Source organism: Suillus plorans (assembly GCF_016647745.1).
Source record: "Suillus plorans strain S12 chromosome Unknown HD556scaffold_143, whole genome shotgun sequence".
In the NCBI taxonomy this organism is placed as follows: domain Eukaryota; kingdom Fungi; phylum Basidiomycota; class Agaricomycetes; order Boletales; family Suillaceae; genus Suillus; species Suillus plorans.
In genome coordinates, this window is record NW_024537527.1 from 34,354 (window position 1) to 50,994 (window position 16,641).

A 16,641-nucleotide genomic window follows, 5' to 3' on the forward strand; every position below is an offset into this window, starting at 1 on the left:
CATGACCCGAAATTCTGGCCCTACTTCAAAGGCGCTATTGGTGCCATAGATGGCAGTCATATTCACGCATCTCCTCCATCATGTGATCGCACGTTCTACCGCAACCGCAAGGGGTTCGTGTCTCAAAATTGTCTGTTCGCCTGCAACTGGGACCTGAAGTTTATCTATACTGAGACTGGCTGGGAGGGTTCAGTGACGGATGCACGCCTATGGGAGGAAGCTCATTCAAATGGCTTAGACATCCCCCATGAAAAATATCTCCTTGGTGATGCTGGTTTTCCGTCCTGCAAGGAGCTCCTTGTCCATTACCGCGGTGTTCGATATCATCTTGCAGAATGGGGCCGTGCGAGCATTAGGTACATTTTTTTTTCTTTGCAATGTTTTCAATTCTAATTTCTCAATAGACCTGCCAATAAACAGGAATTATATAACCTGCGTCATGCCTCCGCACGAAACATTATCGAAAGGATCTTCGGTGTCTTGAAACGGCGCTTTCGCATCCTTCTCTTATCGCCCGAGTACAAGATAGATGTTCAGGCGCGCATTCCTGCTGCACTATGTGCAATCCACAACTTCATCCGCACTCACGATGGCCAAGAAGGCCTTCTCCCAGAGAGACGCGACATTTTCGACAACGACAACCCAGAATATCAAGGGCAGCCCGCTGACGTGGCAGCGCAGCCCGAGGTCATCAACAATGCGAATATACTACGAGACCGTATCGCACAAAAAATGTGGGATGATTACCAGTTGATTTTGGCTGAACGAGGTGCCTTAGATGACTTTTCCATAGTAGACATTGATGATGATTACATTAACGACAACGACGACAATGAATTGTAGTGTACATGGTAGATGTATCAAATGAGAATGCATTGTATGTGATATAATGGACTTGAACTAAGTGGCGGCATACTGCTGGATGATGGAGACAACAAAAGCGCGTCGCAACGTTGGGTCTGTGGCATCGATGTAAGAGCTAGTCACTGCAGCGTTCCTCAGAAAGACATTCATAAGTGAGACTCTATCTTCCAGCGACAGGTCATCATCCTGTTCCATCAACATACGGATGGCCTGCCCTCGTTGCTCAGTTGAACGGCTCTCGTCAGTAACAGCCACCTGTTTTACCAATGAATCAGTGAGGCGGTTGAGGGCGCCTTGCATGCCTATCATTGCGACGGCATTGGTGGGCTTGATGCCTCTCCCTCCGCTCTCGTTAACCTCTGAATGATAATTGATGTGTGCGACACTGTGGCTGGAGATCTTGGGTTTCTTGGAGCTTGACTCTCGCTGCGATATTGAGGTGAATGTCGAGGAAGGAGCTATGATAGACTGTGAATGCATGCCGGTAATATCTGAGTGTGCGCGTTTGCCGATGCTTGATGTCCGAGTGGAAGGAGGAATGGGAGCGAGGTCTGAACTTCCAGAAGTAGGCCTGCGGCCATCATGTAGCACATGCCTCCAATCAAGCTCTTGTTCAATGTGGGCATCGCCATGTGGGTATCCTCCAACGATCCAGTGCCGATATTGGGTACCATGGGTGCTGCAGAATCGCGGTCAGATGAGCCATCTGTGGTGGCAGGTGCTGTGGCCCTAGATGGGCGATAGGCAGCACGGCCTCGAGCGCCACTGCCACTTGGCAGGATGTCTTGCATTAGTACGTGCGAATGCCATCCAATGTTTCGAAAAGGCCGCATGACCTGGTTTGCCTACACACGAGCATCAGCAACAATTATAGACGACGATGTGGACTGACCTTTTTCTCCATATATGCATCCCACACATCACTCGCAGCCTTCCCCTCAATGCCAGCTCCAATCTGATGGTCCCAATGAGTGCCTGATGTCTTGAGGCGATAGTTCTCGATAACATGGTAAAGATTTTTTAACTAGAGATCTTGATATCAGTAGCCATTAAATAAATATATCAATAACATACCGATTGCCATTTGTTCTTACAGTGGCTCGCAATCTTTGTTGGACCAAGAGTCCTGTGTGGCGCAATGGCAGTCGCAGCCTCAGTGTAAACCTGCGATCTAAAATTCCCGCCATCTCCTATTTTTGATCGTTGCGAATGCAAGTATGTGATGAGGGCATCTGTCTCTGCTTCGTTCCAGACTGCCTTCGCAGCCTTCTTGGGCCTTGGCTCTTGTTCTTGAGACATGAGAAGTAATTGGTGGTGGGCACAGACAATGATTCCGATTATGATCGGTATGATTTGTCTGCGCTGCTCCTGGAGGTTGAAGGTATGAGGTACGTGCTGGTGAAATGAGGTCATGATTGCTCGAGGTCAAGAAGGTTTGAACTCCGCTTCGGCTTGCATCAAGCCGATACATCTCAAGTTGGCTATTGGCAACCAAAGTTTGCTGAACTTTGGTTACCGTACTAGCTCTAACTTGGTGGCAGTTCGAAAGAGGAAACCAAGTTCACGAGCAAGCGCCTGATATGGGGAACACCATACATATTCAAAGTCCGCCGGAATATTCCGCCTACACAGTTCTTACCGCTAGCTTCCGGCGGAGTTTTAATTGTTATTTGTCATCCCTATATGAAGTTCGTTGATGTCATATGTTGTGCCTCTCCCACTTCCATTAACCACTTCGTCATTAAGGTATTTTTAGTGTTAGATTTTTGTATGATGTAGTAGTTGAATGTAGTAATTTGAATTTCTAATAGTAAAACACGTCGGGCAACGCGCATCAATAAAGTTCGCATATGTCCACAACATTCCACGCGCGTCGCGTCGCTCATTATGTTCATTCTAAAAGTTTGCGCTCTCCACATGTCGCGTCGCCCGCCCATGGTTCCGATTTCCAGATATGGATGGCTATTCCGTGTCTTGGCCACAATGTTCATCGAGTCCACTACGCCCTATTGCCCAACGTGCGTGATTTGGTAAGCAGCCCAAATCGGTGTTCCCTATAAATTGCTGACCTTTGCAATTGCTGGTCTCTTTTCTAGCTCACAATCTACAAACACTAGTATTTCATCATTAAGATTAGACCTTGCGTTTTCCAAGTATGCAGCTCGTTCAATCGAAGTTTGAGTAGTATTGTTAAACTAAAGTATACTAGTAATGCCTAAACGCGCCGTCAGTACCTCTGATGAAGAACCTTGTGCGAAACGCGTCAGAAGTCAAAGTAAGCACCGTCAAACGATGCATTCGTGTTGTTACTTACGTCGAGGCAGGCGATTCGGAACTGGGCTCACCGTTAGCGGATCCCCATGCATGGGATATATTAGAGAGTTTCCTCACCTCCGAAACCGCCAGTTACGGCGAGACTCTCAATGCGATGGACGATTACCTCGGCAAGCGATTTATCGCAGGCGAGTGGGCGGAGGCGACGACCGCTTTGTTTTCAGGCGATAACAACAATAGCCTCTCCCTACAAAACTTTAGATCAGTTAGGCGGAAATATGTGCCGAATCCTCCAACCAGGTCAAAAGATCATCCTCCGTGTCAGGTAAGCTCTCACATTTATCGTCAACCACGACTGACTTTTTTCAGTATCAGAGCATCTTTCTCGATCTCGAAGCAGGCGATGATGATGATGATGATGAGGAGGAGGAGGAGGAGTTGGTGTTCGAAGAGGGGGAGGATGCAGGCGGTGTTTCACCGCGATCGCATACTGTCATGCAGTTGCCCGCTGCCAAACACAAGTTTTCGGCAGCGGTTGACAGGCTGCAGGACAAATACACAGGCGACGCGCCCAGCTCCTCAAGAGTTCATGTACAAGCAAAGACGTATCTACTTCACGTTCACAGTGAGTTTTTTTTATTCACTAAGGTTGGATTTGACATCGTGCAGGAACCGTCACGCAGTTTATGGCTGATCACCTTCAGAGGAACGGTTTTTTAATCAAAGTGTCACCCTGGTCTCCCGGACAGTTATACGTCGTGTCCGACAGCCCCAAAACCATATTCCTTTCCCTCTCGGATGCCTATTCTTCAGCCGTCAAGAAATGGGACCGCATCTCCGAAGAGGAAGCCGAGTCACTCGAACGCGCCACTCTCAAACTTCCTGACCGCTCCTGGGTCCGAGTTAAAGCCGGCCAGTACAAAGGTGACGTTGCATACGTCTTCGATCCCGACCAAACGAACGACTTCGTCACGGTGTTGATTCCGCCCAGGGTTTTTCCATATCCCATGGCCAAAGGATCGGTCGCGTTGTTTGATAAATCTCGCATTCCAGCCGACCGGTCCACGACGGACATTATCCATAGAGGTATAGTTGTAGGGTGGTCATTCAAAGGGGAGAAGTATTACGGTGGACTTCTCCAAAAGGATTTCCATCGCTATAACATCGAACGGGTCTGCATTCCGCACCCTGACGACATTCGTCTCCATCGCGAATCCGGTTTCGATCTCCCCTTCGTCAAGAAGGCGGAAATCACGTTTTCCTTGCAGATGTTGCGATCTGGCGACTGTGCGCGTTTGACTCGAGGAGAATTCCCTTCAGAGGTTGGTACGGTCTTATCAGTGGATCACACATCCGGCGGTTCGCTTAGTTTAGAAATTAAACATGATGGTGTTCGCGATGAAATTCAAGCTCGCCTGCAAGATCTAGAGCGAGTTTTAAGGGTGGGCGATGAAGTCAAAGTGGTCGCCGGCGCATACTTGGGTGTCCAAGGCCATATTGTCGCAAAGGCGGGAGATGTAATTGACGTATGTCAACACACCACTAACGAAATAGTACGTATTATTCAAATTAAAATCATGCTGTCTTAAACGATTCTGTAGGTCCAAGTCTCTCAATATTACCTGGATCGCCGTCCTTTGAGGCATTCGCTTCAAGGACAACTTATCTCTCAATACATCGAACCTCCTCCCAAAAATCAGACAATTGAAATTGGCGATTTCATAGAAGTTGTAGCAGGAGAGGACGTTGGAAAATCTGGCGTGGTAGAATGGGTTACCCCAGGGGGGGTGATGTTGTGGTTCAGAGATGTCAACCATCCTCTGACTGAAAACGAGTTCAGGTCACCGCACATCGCAGTTCCGGCGACTATATCTCAGCGCATACGCCTTCCCCCCACCCTCAAGTTCACTAAGGACAGAGGTTACGACATCAGGCCTGGAGACTCTATCAGTGTCGCCCGTGGGCCCGAGTATTTGGCTACAGGCATAGTCCAGACAGTGGACTTTATTCAGGCCCGTTTGCAATTCCTATCTGACGGCGATCAGTCACTGGTACGTCGAACTGTTGCATTCATATCGAATATCTCTAACTTTTTTTTAGCTTGACGTTCCTATTGGTTTTGTGATGAAGATGCGGAACGCTAGTACGGACACGTTCAGGTCACAGATCGGCAAAGAGGTTTACATTATTGGGGGAGACAAGAAAGGTTACAGAGCTACCTTGCACGATGTCAATCTCGGCAAATGCACAGTCGCGGTGCACGGTCAACATCGTATCATGCTCCCATCCTGCGACGTCGTCACTCAGTGAGTCATTCTCTACTCTAGGTCATCGAATTACTAACACCCTTTAGATACGGCATGAGCCTTAACGGTGCAATTCTCGACTATCACGACATGATGTCATTCTGCCAGATGCGCAGACGCTCTTTCCTAACGCCCAAACCCCGAAGCGTCACGCCACCGCCCGAAAGACTTGCACCGTCCAGGGCTGATCCAGGTGCATCAACCTCCTCGTCCGGTGTCGCCTGGACTTCCAGGTCCGATGCCGAGGATGGCGATCGCCCAACATCCGACAACAACCCAATAACTGATGTTGCGTCCGCAACGCCTGATCCTTGGGCTGTCGACAACAACGATGTTGAGGATATTATCGAGGCCGCCGCTCGAAAACTTTCAGAAAAACCTGGTAGGTCTTGGTATCAGACAGTGCACTGCTTGGTTTAATTTTCTTGCAGGTCCGACATCATGGTTGCAGGAGTTCTCCCCGACCTTTTTTGCTTATCGCGCCCTGTTTAAAGTCGCTCCCAATTTTCACGGAGGTCGGCTAAACAAACGGCTAGTGCAGACCGAGTGCCCCGATCCCTTTGTTGGCCCAGATGGCCCAGCGCCCAAGGGCACCGTCGCCGTTAGGTGTACAGCTAAAACTGCAGGAGGCGCAATGCAGCATTATTTTATTCCTGGAAACGATCTCACCCCCGCTGATCCCCGCAAGAAAGAACAGGAATGTTTTATTTTGGATGGGTCGTATCGGGGCAATATCTTAATTGTGTCTAAATGTAACACTAAGGCCAGTAATGTAGACTTGAAGTTGATGCGTGACTCTAGCGTCAGCGTCAATCTTCGTTTCGATCAAGTTTGCGTTGTAGAGCCTACACAGGCGTAATACATTACGTACTGTACTATACAATTTGGTTACGTTTGATCTACTTCATACTGTTGTACAAGAGTTCCGAATCCTTCGGACGGTAAACTGAATCATCCATTTCACAATAACAGACGTCTGTATACTACGTTGGCCGTCGTCTCTTCCTCCTCTTCTCGAAACAGCGCAGTGTACAGTTGACCGTGTGTGAACGAATCGGTGCACAAGTCGAGAACCGCCTTCTGTAAGGTTAGCCCTTGGCTTCCGTTGAACGTCGTAGCGTAAGCGGCGCGCAATGGAAACTGCTTTTGATTGACCGTCCAGCTCGAATCCGGGGGATTGAACGTGAAAGTAATCCGAGTGAGTGTAACATGGTCAGACCGCCGCCACGCATAACCGTTACACCAAAAGGTGAAATACTGAAAGCTTAGCTTTTAGTATCAGCGACGGTATATGTACTGATTATGAGAACTCAGGTAAGCCAGCGTGCTTACAGTGAGACAGTGGTGTCTTTCCTGCGTCTCGGGAATCTGCACTTCTATGAACCGGCGATGGCATCGATGAAGACCGGTGATGCAGACACGCGCATTCCGTACCAATCCTTTCTCGACTGATAGATTCCGGTGCGAAAGGAGGATGCGGAGATCCAAAGGAAAAGGAGATGTTGGAGCGCCTGTGGAGCTCAAGTGGCGCTCGCACATGGGAGTCACAGGATATTGGAAATCGCTCCGTCCTTACAATATGTAGAATATAATGCAAGTCCTTAACGTGAGTCAGACATGAGCTGACTCTCAATTCTAAGCTTAATATGCTGTACGCTTGCATTCATGGATCACATTCGGTGCATCTATTAGTGCTGTGGTGAGATATGGCATCAGCGACGTGATTCGTGTCTCAATTTCGTAGATGTTTGAACTTATCTGAAATGACTAGTCTTGTTTGTCGGCTACTCAGCTTGCTTGATCACATCTTCCTCATCCTTGAACTTGATGAGAACACAAACGGGACCGAAAATCTCCTCGTGGACGATCTTCATCGATGGATCGACATTGGTGAAGATGGTGGGTTTGATGGAGTAGCCCTCGCTTCCATGACGTTCACCACCGATTTCAACCTTGGCGCCAGCCGCCTTTCCGGAGACATCAGGCATTTGACTTCTGTATGACAAAGATTTAACTAACTTTACCTAATACCTAATATAGAAAATATATATCATAATTGCAGACCAAATAATAAAGGAATAGATAGGTAGACTACATTGGCAGAATCTGCCAAAGCTACAATATTGTTAGACCTATTAGAATCTATCAACACACTGTTAAGCTGTTATCAAATCCACCTAACACACCTAGCTTTATATAGGTAGACTACAGTGGTGGGATCCACAATCATTGACAGTGTGACAGGGGATAATAATGGGTCGCCTGATGTTAGCAAGCTGCTGGCATCCCAACTAATACATCTGACTTTATATAGGTAGACTACAGTGGCAGAATCTACAATCATTGACAGTGTGACAGGGCACAACAATGGGTTGCCTGGTGTTAACGAGCTGCTGGCATCCCAACTAATACATCTGACTTTATATAGGTAGACTACAGTGGTGGGATGTACAATCATTGATGGTGTGACAGGGCACAACAATGGGCTGCCTGGTGTTAACAAGCTGCTGGCATCCCAACTAATACATCTGACTTTATATAGGTAGACTACAGTGGTGAGATCTACAATCATTGACAGTGTGACAGGGCACAACAATGAGTCACAACCCTCTCTGGGTAGGAGGGTTCCCATGCTATTATTACTAGCTCATGGTGCTGCATTATACATTATGGAGAATTCTTTGATTGCATTACTAGGATTCACAGGCATTACAGCGCAGTACAGCTACGAAATACAATGGACTAATGAACATCAGCAATAGTCCGTTCTCGAAGGGCAGCACGTCTTTCCCGGATTTTTGACAGCGCGCTGTTTTTGCTGACGCTGCGTTGTGAAGAGGAAGAATTAGGGAACACCCGACTGTAAAATATATTAACTTAGAGCTCGAGATATAATGCATGATTACGAACCGAGTTTACCACATCATCAGGTCACATACTTCTTCACTTTCGTCAGGATCTTCCAACAGGTCGAGAATACTATGGTAGAAATTTTCGGAATCTGTGACTGTGTCTGTCCGTGAGAATACAGACGAGGAACTTAACGAAACCGAATCTGAAGGAATAATCAGCCACGAGACGAACGAAGGATCAGATTTCATACGCGCCTGCGTTGCAATATATGCAAGGGAACCTTTTGTCACGCTCTTCATGCCATGGAGGTACGCATTGCCGGAGCGCGTAGCTTTGGGTTCCTTATCCACTGAGCTGGGAGATGTAAATACATGTTTGAAACCCTGTCAAATGTAATTGTTAAAGGTAAGAACTTTATCGTAGAATTAACTTACAAAGACGAGTATCTCACTTCTTAATAATCCCTTCCATGGATCTTCGGAATCGTAAACATAGCCAGAATATAAGAAAATAGGCCACTGATCACCACGAACTGCGGTTTCACCGCTCTTAAGACTCTGCTTAGTTCTGGGTAGCGTCATGATATTTAGATTAAGGGAAGATATGATTTGAGACTTACTCTGCATTCAACCAGTCGAGGCCTGCGGGACAGAGTAACGCACCAGTAACCTCATGATTAAACCCCTGGTCGGACTTGATGTTTCGTGAGAGAGGTGGTATGACTGCCTGTCCTCTGGGCACAAGCCATTCGAGGACAGCAGCTTTGAGGGTTTTAGTATCGTCTCCTCGTGCACCAGAAGCCCCTTTACCCAGCTGCAAAAGGTGAGTATGATGAACTTCCAACATACAAAACTTACCATTTCTCCCACATAAATAATATCCTCCTCCTCGCCGTTTGTTAGACGATCCATCAGACCAGGATACGAATCTAGTAACTCTATGAATACCCTGTGTTCCCGTTGAACACTGATGTCAGCGGTAGGGTGAGAATACTTGCGGCGGCTACTAATAGACGCAACTGAACTCACTCAGCTGGAAAATCCTCCAGGGGAGAGTCCTGCAATTCTTCGAGCTGGAGTATACCTGCAGTCAAGAGAGCAGGATAGTTACATAATGCAAAAACAGTACGACCAAAATGTCAACCATGCAGAACAAGGGGATTTGATGAAGTCCTGCTCAGGAAAATTCAGGAACGCACTAGCAAGAGTGCAACTTGAACCACTCACGCCTTTTTACGCGGACCCATATGAAGCGCCGAACCACTGCGCTTGCGTGATGCTTCATCAAGAGAGGGAGTATTCTCATCGTTACCCATAGTCATACTAAGCTGTACGATGTGGTAGTAGTCTAAATGCCATAGGAAATGAGACACTTTATATATCAATTCAAAGTGTCACAAAAACAACTTGTCATCCGAGTGCCATCGATAGCGTAATAATAAAAAATCTTGCCAATCAAGCGCCATCGATAAAAAAATCTCGCCATCCTAGCGCCATCGATGCTGTGAGGGAAATCAAATCCCCATGCTACAATACTGGTGCGCATGATGTAAGCTCATGCGCAGGTACCAGTAGTAGTACACTCATCGGCATTATAGCGATTAACCCCACTTAGTTCCATTTTATTTCGCGCCTTTCTATTTTTTTTCACAAATAATATACGAGTCCCAGGCAGTTAGAAATGAGATATGTTCTAATTGAGGTTGTTTATTTTATTTTATTTCTGAGTCACAGCAACATGCTGAGATCAGAGTATGCCGAGGTGGCACACATAGCGACGCAGCTCGAAGTCTCAAAGTCCAATGCCAACAGTCATGGATGAATTCCCGTGGACATTCCCTACTGAAAACACATCCTCATGAGTACTGGCTGGGTCAGGCAAATGAACATGTTTGAGAGGCATTGGCAGCCTCTTCCAAAAAGAGATTATGATATGCTGCACACCCCTTCCTTCAATCAGTATGAGAGACTACTCGTCTACGACACTCACTGGATGCCCTATCCCTAGCACACTGACTCGCCAACCTCATTTCTGTACTGATCCAGCCTCAGGTCTTCGTCAGTCCCTTTGAAAAACACGACCGCCGAATGGTTATACCTGTTCTGTTGCAAATTTCATGCTAGGCAGAGCCTTGTTAGAACAAGGTCGAGAAAAAGCTGAGTTTGGCTCACCATCAATTTTTTCTCTTGTACTGACACCAGCGAAAACTCTCGCAACAAAGCAGACAGACACAAGCTACGCCCAAGTCAGTGCTAGCAGGCAATCTGAAAATGAAGTTCGTCAATAAAACAAGGACACAGAGAAACAGAAAAGACATACACAATTTTTGCCGAAAGGATGACAGACTTTGAGTAACAATGATACCATCATCAATCAATTGTGAAGGTATGCCTGAGGATGATGGTTTTTGGGTGGATCCGCGATAACAATGCAAGTCGGGGACGTGGTAGCTGGAAAGGGGTTCACTTAGAGAAAAGACGTCCTGATATAGTGAATGATTAAATTCAAACTCAGATTCACGCGGCATTTGCCGGCTGGGTCTGAACATAGAATCATTCACTATATCAACCGCTATGTCATCAATAGTGTTGGTTTTTCCTGCCTCCTCATACATATGTAGTTTAGCTACTAATTTCAATATCGATATCGATTCGTGCGATTTGGCCTTTAGCAAAGGCAGCGGTGCATTATGGTGTCGGTCACACTTACACGACCTGTGCCGAAGTTTGTCATAGTCGTGAGTGCATACTATTAATGGGACTTCTGAGTCAATTCCGAAAATTCAAGTTCAAGTTAGTTCCCAGTCACAGCATAAGCTTGAGAATTTCAGCAACCGCGGCATCACGCACCACGGTGGCACTTCAAGAATTGACTATGGTCACCACGGTAGTAGTACAAAAGAAAGGTGTTTGCGCACAGAAGTCACCCACCACACTCGCCACTGGCAGGCTGGTGTCCGAGGAGTCTCAGGCTGGCACAATCATCATCGAATTTCTCATTGTCTAGTATTAGTAACTCCAACGAGTCTTCAAATTAGTCTGAGCACAGTAGTGGTTCCAAATTAGTCATTCACTATAAATACCAATCACTGTACATTTGCAGTCTTCTTTCTGCTCACTGATCACTGCCTCAATACGATATATCAAAGTCGTGCTAACTACACTGGGATCGACTTCCAGTAAGTAAACTTGGCATACCAACTTGAATAAACACTACTATTAGTACGTTACAATGAGGCTTTTACCTATGCAAACCGAAATTAATGTTCACTTCGACTCAGGCTACTAGTACGTGCCAACCGTGACTACTATACTAGTTACAGGCAAAGCCCGGCAATACTCAGGCTAGTAATGACTCCGAGTCAGACTGGCAAACACGCGGCACTACCGATTGACGAACCACCCTCGAAGCGCATAAGGAATGACTCGAATGGTGAGTGATGATGATACTCGTCGCAGTTATTCCTCATGCGCATAATCGTGACAGGGACGTGCCATGCGCCATCCCCACTTGAGGATGCAGGGACGTGGTCTTTCCTAGAGCGATACCTCAAGTCCAAATTATCCTACGGACAGGCGGAAGAGGGATTAATATCATACCTCGGCGATCGATACCGCGAGGATGACTGGAGAGAAGCCAAACTTGCGGTATTCTCTGGTGACGGCGACGACTATGAAGCTATGAATAATTTGATGGCCTTAAAAAGAAGGTACATACCCGAGCCCTCTGTATTGAGTTCGATGCTTGTAGCTACATTTGCATCGAAGCGCAAACAAGTAAGTGAAACATTCACTTCGATGAGCTTACACTAAGGAAATGTAGGTGAAACATTGTATTTTCATCGACAGGGAAGCAGGAGAGGGTGACGATGATGAGGAGGAAGAAGAAGAAGAAGAAGAAGAAGAAGAAGAAGAAGAAGAGGGGGATGAGTATGACCTCCCTCCGCGTCCACGAAAAGTCACAACCTTGCCGGGACAGTCAGCTAAACATACATTGTCTAAGAAGATCGATGAGATCTTCAACGCATACGACGCTCAAGCTCGCGCTTCCAAGCCACCAGGAAGGCTCAGACGCATTCCTTACAGAGCTGCCTGGTCCTCCGACACGATCGACAACAGGATGTATTTGCTTAACGTTCACAGTACGTTTAATCTAAATCACGTAGCATCTAACTCATTATTTGGTAGGAACTGTCACGGACTACGTCGCAGAACACCTTCGAAGTAAAAAATTCTCCGTTATTGTGTCCCCCTGGGTACCGGGACAACTTTACGTAGTCTCAGAGAGTCCCCGGGCCATCGCATCATCACTCCCGATATCACACAAACTTTCCGTGAAAGATTATTTTCGGATCTCGGACAAAGAATGTGCGATAGTCGAACATCCACAATCCCAACTGTCCAGTCCAGGGTGGGTAAGGATCATACGTGGCAAGTACAAGGACGCCATGGCCTATGTCACAGATTTGAAGTCGGCAAACGAGTCGCCGTCTGGTCACCCTCTTGTCTGGGTCTTAGTTGCTTTACGGGACTTTCCCTATCCTATGCCTAAGGGGTCTGTGGCATTGCTGGACCGATCTCGCCTTCCGGCTGGCAATGCAGTATCTGATATCATTCATGATGGGGAAGTTGTGGGATGTTCGTATAAAGGAGAAGAGTACTACAAGGGGCTGTTACTAAAGAGTTTTCACCATGATCTCTTAAATGTTGTCAACACCCCTCATCCCGAAGAAATTCAACTGCATATTGACTCTGGATGGGACAGGCCCTCCATGAAGATCGCTGAGCGGGCATTTTCACTGGAGTTCCTGCGCGTGGGCGATTCAGCCAGGGTCATCATCAGGGAATTTGGCGCAGAGATTGGTGAAGTAGTCTCGACAGACCATACATTTGGTTCTGTCCGTTTGGAATACAGCATCGAGGGAGACAAAATACAATCAGAAGTTCGACTCCAGGACGTCGAGCACGTGTTTTGGGTTGGCGATACTGTCAGAGTCGTAGTGGGTATATACTTAGGTTTAGAAGGTCACATTGTTTCAATGACAGACGACATATTTCACATTTGTCAAACCTCTATGAAGGAAGAGGTGGGTCCATGGTGTCAGTACAAATCTTGTAAAACTAACTTAATGCATAGGTCAAAGTTTCAAAGTACCATTTGGATCGTCGCTCTTTGAAGCACACATTACAAGCACAGCTGCCAACTCAGCAATTTTTTGAGCCTCCCCCCGACCCCGATGATATTCAAATCAGGGATTTATACAAGTCCTTTTCAGAGAGCATATAGGGAAATGCGGCGTCGTAGGACTGGTTTCCTTCGGGAGGGACCATGCTGTGGTTCCGGGATGTGAATCCTATGCTGACCACTGGTGACGATACAAACTTAGGACCCCCAAGTATTCAAGTTCCTGCAGTCATGGTTCACGGATGCGCCTCCCCCCAACAATCAAATTTACGAAAGACAGGGGTTATGATGTCAGACCTGGGGATGTGGTGAGTGTCGCTCGTGGGCCGGAGTATGAGGCGACGGGGGTCGTACAAAGTGTCAACATTCCAGAGGCTTGCTTGACAATACTGTCCACCCATGACCACACAATCGTAAGTTCAATGCAGCTCAACTCGAACACCTGTTAAATTGTTACAGACCAACGTACCCATCAGATTTGTGATGAAATTGCGGCAATGCGAATGTGGACTCATTCAGTCACGTTATCGGTAAAGAGGTATTCATTGTTGAAGTAATTTAAAGGGCTACCGAGCTACACTGTACAATATTGGGAGCAAGGATTGTACCGTTGCAATACATGGACAGAAGCGTACAATACTCAAACGCCCCGATGTCATTACCAGGTGAGTGGAATGCTTAGTATATTCGTGGTAATGCAATTGCTTACGATGGTTCAGTTATGGCATGGGGTTAAATGGTGCGATACTCGAAGGGAATGACCTGGTTTCTTTCTGTGATATGTGGCAAAAATCATATTTGATAGTGCAAACCTCTGAGAAGTATAACCCCCCCCACCCGAAAAAATAGTCCCCTCCAGTTCTATCACAAATGCCAGCTTGTCGTCCTCTAATGTCTTGTCCCACTGGACCACCAACCCCGAGGATATCGACTTAGTGCTCAACCCCTCCGGGCCAGCAACAGACAATCGGACCGCTAATCTCAACTCATCAGCATCTGACCCTTGGACTGTTAACGAGGGTGACATCCAGGACAACATTGAGGCTAGAGCCAAGAAACATGGAGACAACGGTGAGACCTTCAAAATGAAGGCATCGGCTCACTGTTCACTTACTTTATTATTATGATCATAGGCCCACTATCCTGGTTAATGAAGAAGAGTTTTCTTAGCATTGCTTACGCATCATGCATTGTTGAAAGTCTCGCTGAGGTTTGAGCAGGGCAGGTTATGCAAACGATTCGTATCAACTGCATGTCCTGACCCCTTCTGTGGCGCTAATGGACCAGCACCTGAGGGTGTGTTGCAGTATTCTGCACATCCAATGGCGCAGGGGCTCAGATACAGTACTATCATGTTCCCGCCAGTGATCTTAGCCCAGCTCATCCACGCAAAAAGAATCAACATTGCCTCGTTTTGGAGGGGGAGTATTGCGGCTCGTCCTACCTGTGTCAAAATGTAACATGAAGTCAAAGACCGTCGAGGTTTTTATGATGACTACAATTACTACAACTCTGCATTTGGACCAGATATGTCTTGTGGAACTCGCACAACACCGATAGATGGTAACTTTGCATTTGTTCATAGTAATTTGACCGTGACTGTCACTGTACTGTTTTTCACATGTAGTATCGTATCTTTCTGGTAATGCTCAGTATGTCACATACATTTTCTATCAGTGACAGCACAACAGTGCTTCGGAAGTGCCAGCGACTCCGACTTCAATGTAGGTTTAAGTTTTCAATCGCAAACGGTCAGGCACCTCCGATATTACTATTCAGCTACACCGCGATCTCATCTTTCACCACTACAACCACCTAATTTCATACGCACATATTAATCTCCACGTTCAAGTCTTATGTGGCGTCTCTTACGAGAAACAAGTTGAGATCAATGATTGGACACATCAGGATTCAGAATGGTGTTCACTTTATCTCAGCGGAGACCCGTGGTCTTTTTGGGTACGTGATGGCTACGGCTCCTTTTTTTATGTTATTGATCATCATGATCAGCTCCGTCTTTAATGACTTTGGTTCAAAAATTTACTTGTGTGGATCCTACAGGCGAGCAAGCTCTTACTGGAATAATTGTGTCAGTGGAAAAAGTAAGTCTTATGAACTATAACCCCGACGTCCTAGTATCTATACTATCATTAAACAAGACAAGGAATGGCTGGTAACATGCCTCGATGAATCAAGACAAAGTCTTGAAGATGGCGATTTTGTCACGTTCACGAAGTGCAGGACATGACTGAACTGAATGGTTGTAATCCTTGCAAGGTCACAGTGAAGGGACCAGATACTTTCACCATCGGTGACACTCCCGACCTAGGAGAGTATGTTCGAGGTGGGATCTTTACCCAGGTGAAAATGCCCAAAATCCTCCAGTTTCTCTTGAAGATTGCAGGGCATGACTCAAAGATTTGCTGCAGCAATGATAAGAGAAAGATGTGTGGGCTAAGGAAAACAATCAGTACTAAAGGTCTAGGCTAGCAACATGCTGGGTGACATACATCTGAAGAGTCAAACACAAGCCTGAGTGGGTCTGGCCCGTGCCCGTCGGTCCACTCCAGAACAGCTGGCCCGTGCTGGTGTTGAACATGATCCTTTGGAGGACTGTGGAGAAGCTGGTGGATAGCATTGTTAAACTTTTCCTCGAACTGCAGACGAGCCCAGATAATACATGCCTTGAAAGTCAAGGCTTGTTCAAGTAACCAGATATGAAACAATCTGGGTCAGGCCCAGAGTATTTGAGGGAGCTCTCGAGGTAGTTAGGCTCCGAAAGATATTGATTGACAGATTCCACAAGCTTAACAAACATTGCGTTGAACTCTTGCCAAGCCCACTGTGTTGTTATCAGACCCTGCTAGTCAAGAAAAAACTTAAAGAGCGCACCTCAATCAGTGTGTGTGTAATGGCACTCGGGAAGTTTTTGACTGTGCACAACAATGTCCGCTTCTCTGGGGGATCTTGCGAAGACGAGTACGACTTGGTGAGATGGGGAATCACAACTTGGGTATTGCCTTTTGTGCCCATGGTACCAGATTCTAGGACTGGTTTTTCATACAAGATGCAATGCTGATCCACGTATACACCTACAACAAGTGTTGTCAGATGAAATTCACAGAGAAAAAGAGGAAGCCTTACGTGCAGCAATGTTATC

At 46.6% G+C, this 16,641-nt stretch overlaps 5 protein-coding genes across 5 annotated transcripts; 2 read left to right on the plus strand and 3 right to left on the minus strand.

Moving 5' to 3' along the window:
* Positions 1 to 900: 900 nt before the first annotated feature.
* HD556DRAFT_1532003 (uncharacterized protein) lies at positions 901 to 2,163 on the minus strand (the record flags this gene model as incomplete). Its single annotated transcript, XM_041309520.1, has 4 exons — positions 901 to 1,435; positions 1,513 to 1,709; positions 1,757 to 1,888; positions 1,939 to 2,163. 4 exons carry the CDS (start codon positions 2,161 to 2,163, stop codon positions 901 to 903), a joined length of 1,089 nt encoding a protein of 362 aa, XP_041151963.1.
* Positions 2,164 to 3,103: 940 nt separating this feature from the next.
* On the plus strand, positions 3,104 to 6,303 carry HD556DRAFT_1315049 (uncharacterized protein; the record flags this gene model as incomplete). The annotated part of the gene is made up of 7 exons (XM_041301068.1): positions 3,104 to 3,463; positions 3,508 to 3,763; positions 3,808 to 4,691; positions 4,740 to 5,189; positions 5,239 to 5,444; positions 5,492 to 5,826; positions 5,876 to 6,303. 7 exons carry the CDS (start codon positions 3,104 to 3,106, stop codon positions 6,301 to 6,303), a joined length of 2,919 nt encoding a protein of 972 aa, XP_041151964.1.
* Positions 6,304 to 8,186: 1,883 nt separating this feature from the next.
* HD556DRAFT_1251267 (uncharacterized protein) lies at positions 8,187 to 9,435 on the minus strand (the record flags this gene model as incomplete). Its single annotated transcript, XM_041298999.1, has 7 exons — positions 8,187 to 8,304; positions 8,364 to 8,499; positions 8,548 to 8,680; positions 8,732 to 8,864; positions 8,917 to 9,110; positions 9,155 to 9,263; positions 9,326 to 9,435. Coding segments are annotated over 7 exons (933 nt in total), but the record flags the coding sequence as incomplete, so codon positions are not given.
* Positions 9,436 to 11,647: 2,212 nt separating this feature from the next.
* HD556DRAFT_1464107 (uncharacterized protein) lies at positions 11,648 to 13,583 on the plus strand (the record flags this gene model as incomplete). The annotated part of the gene is made up of 5 exons (XM_041308313.1): positions 11,648 to 11,729; positions 11,784 to 12,073; positions 12,120 to 12,438; positions 12,485 to 13,383; positions 13,434 to 13,583. 5 exons carry the CDS (start codon positions 11,648 to 11,650, stop codon positions 13,581 to 13,583), a joined length of 1,740 nt encoding a protein of 579 aa, XP_041151966.1.
* Positions 13,584 to 16,173: 2,590 nt separating this feature from the next.
* On the minus strand, positions 16,174 to 16,582 carry HD556DRAFT_1464109 (uncharacterized protein; the record flags this gene model as incomplete). The annotated part of the gene is made up of 2 exons (XM_041308314.1): positions 16,374 to 16,582; positions 16,174 to 16,323 (listed from the first exon to the last, which is right to left on the minus strand). Exons 1-2 carry the CDS (start codon positions 16,512 to 16,514, stop codon positions 16,174 to 16,176), a joined length of 291 nt encoding a protein of 96 aa, XP_041151967.1. The 5' UTR covers positions 16,515 to 16,582.
* Positions 16,583 to 16,641: the final 59 nt, after the last annotated feature.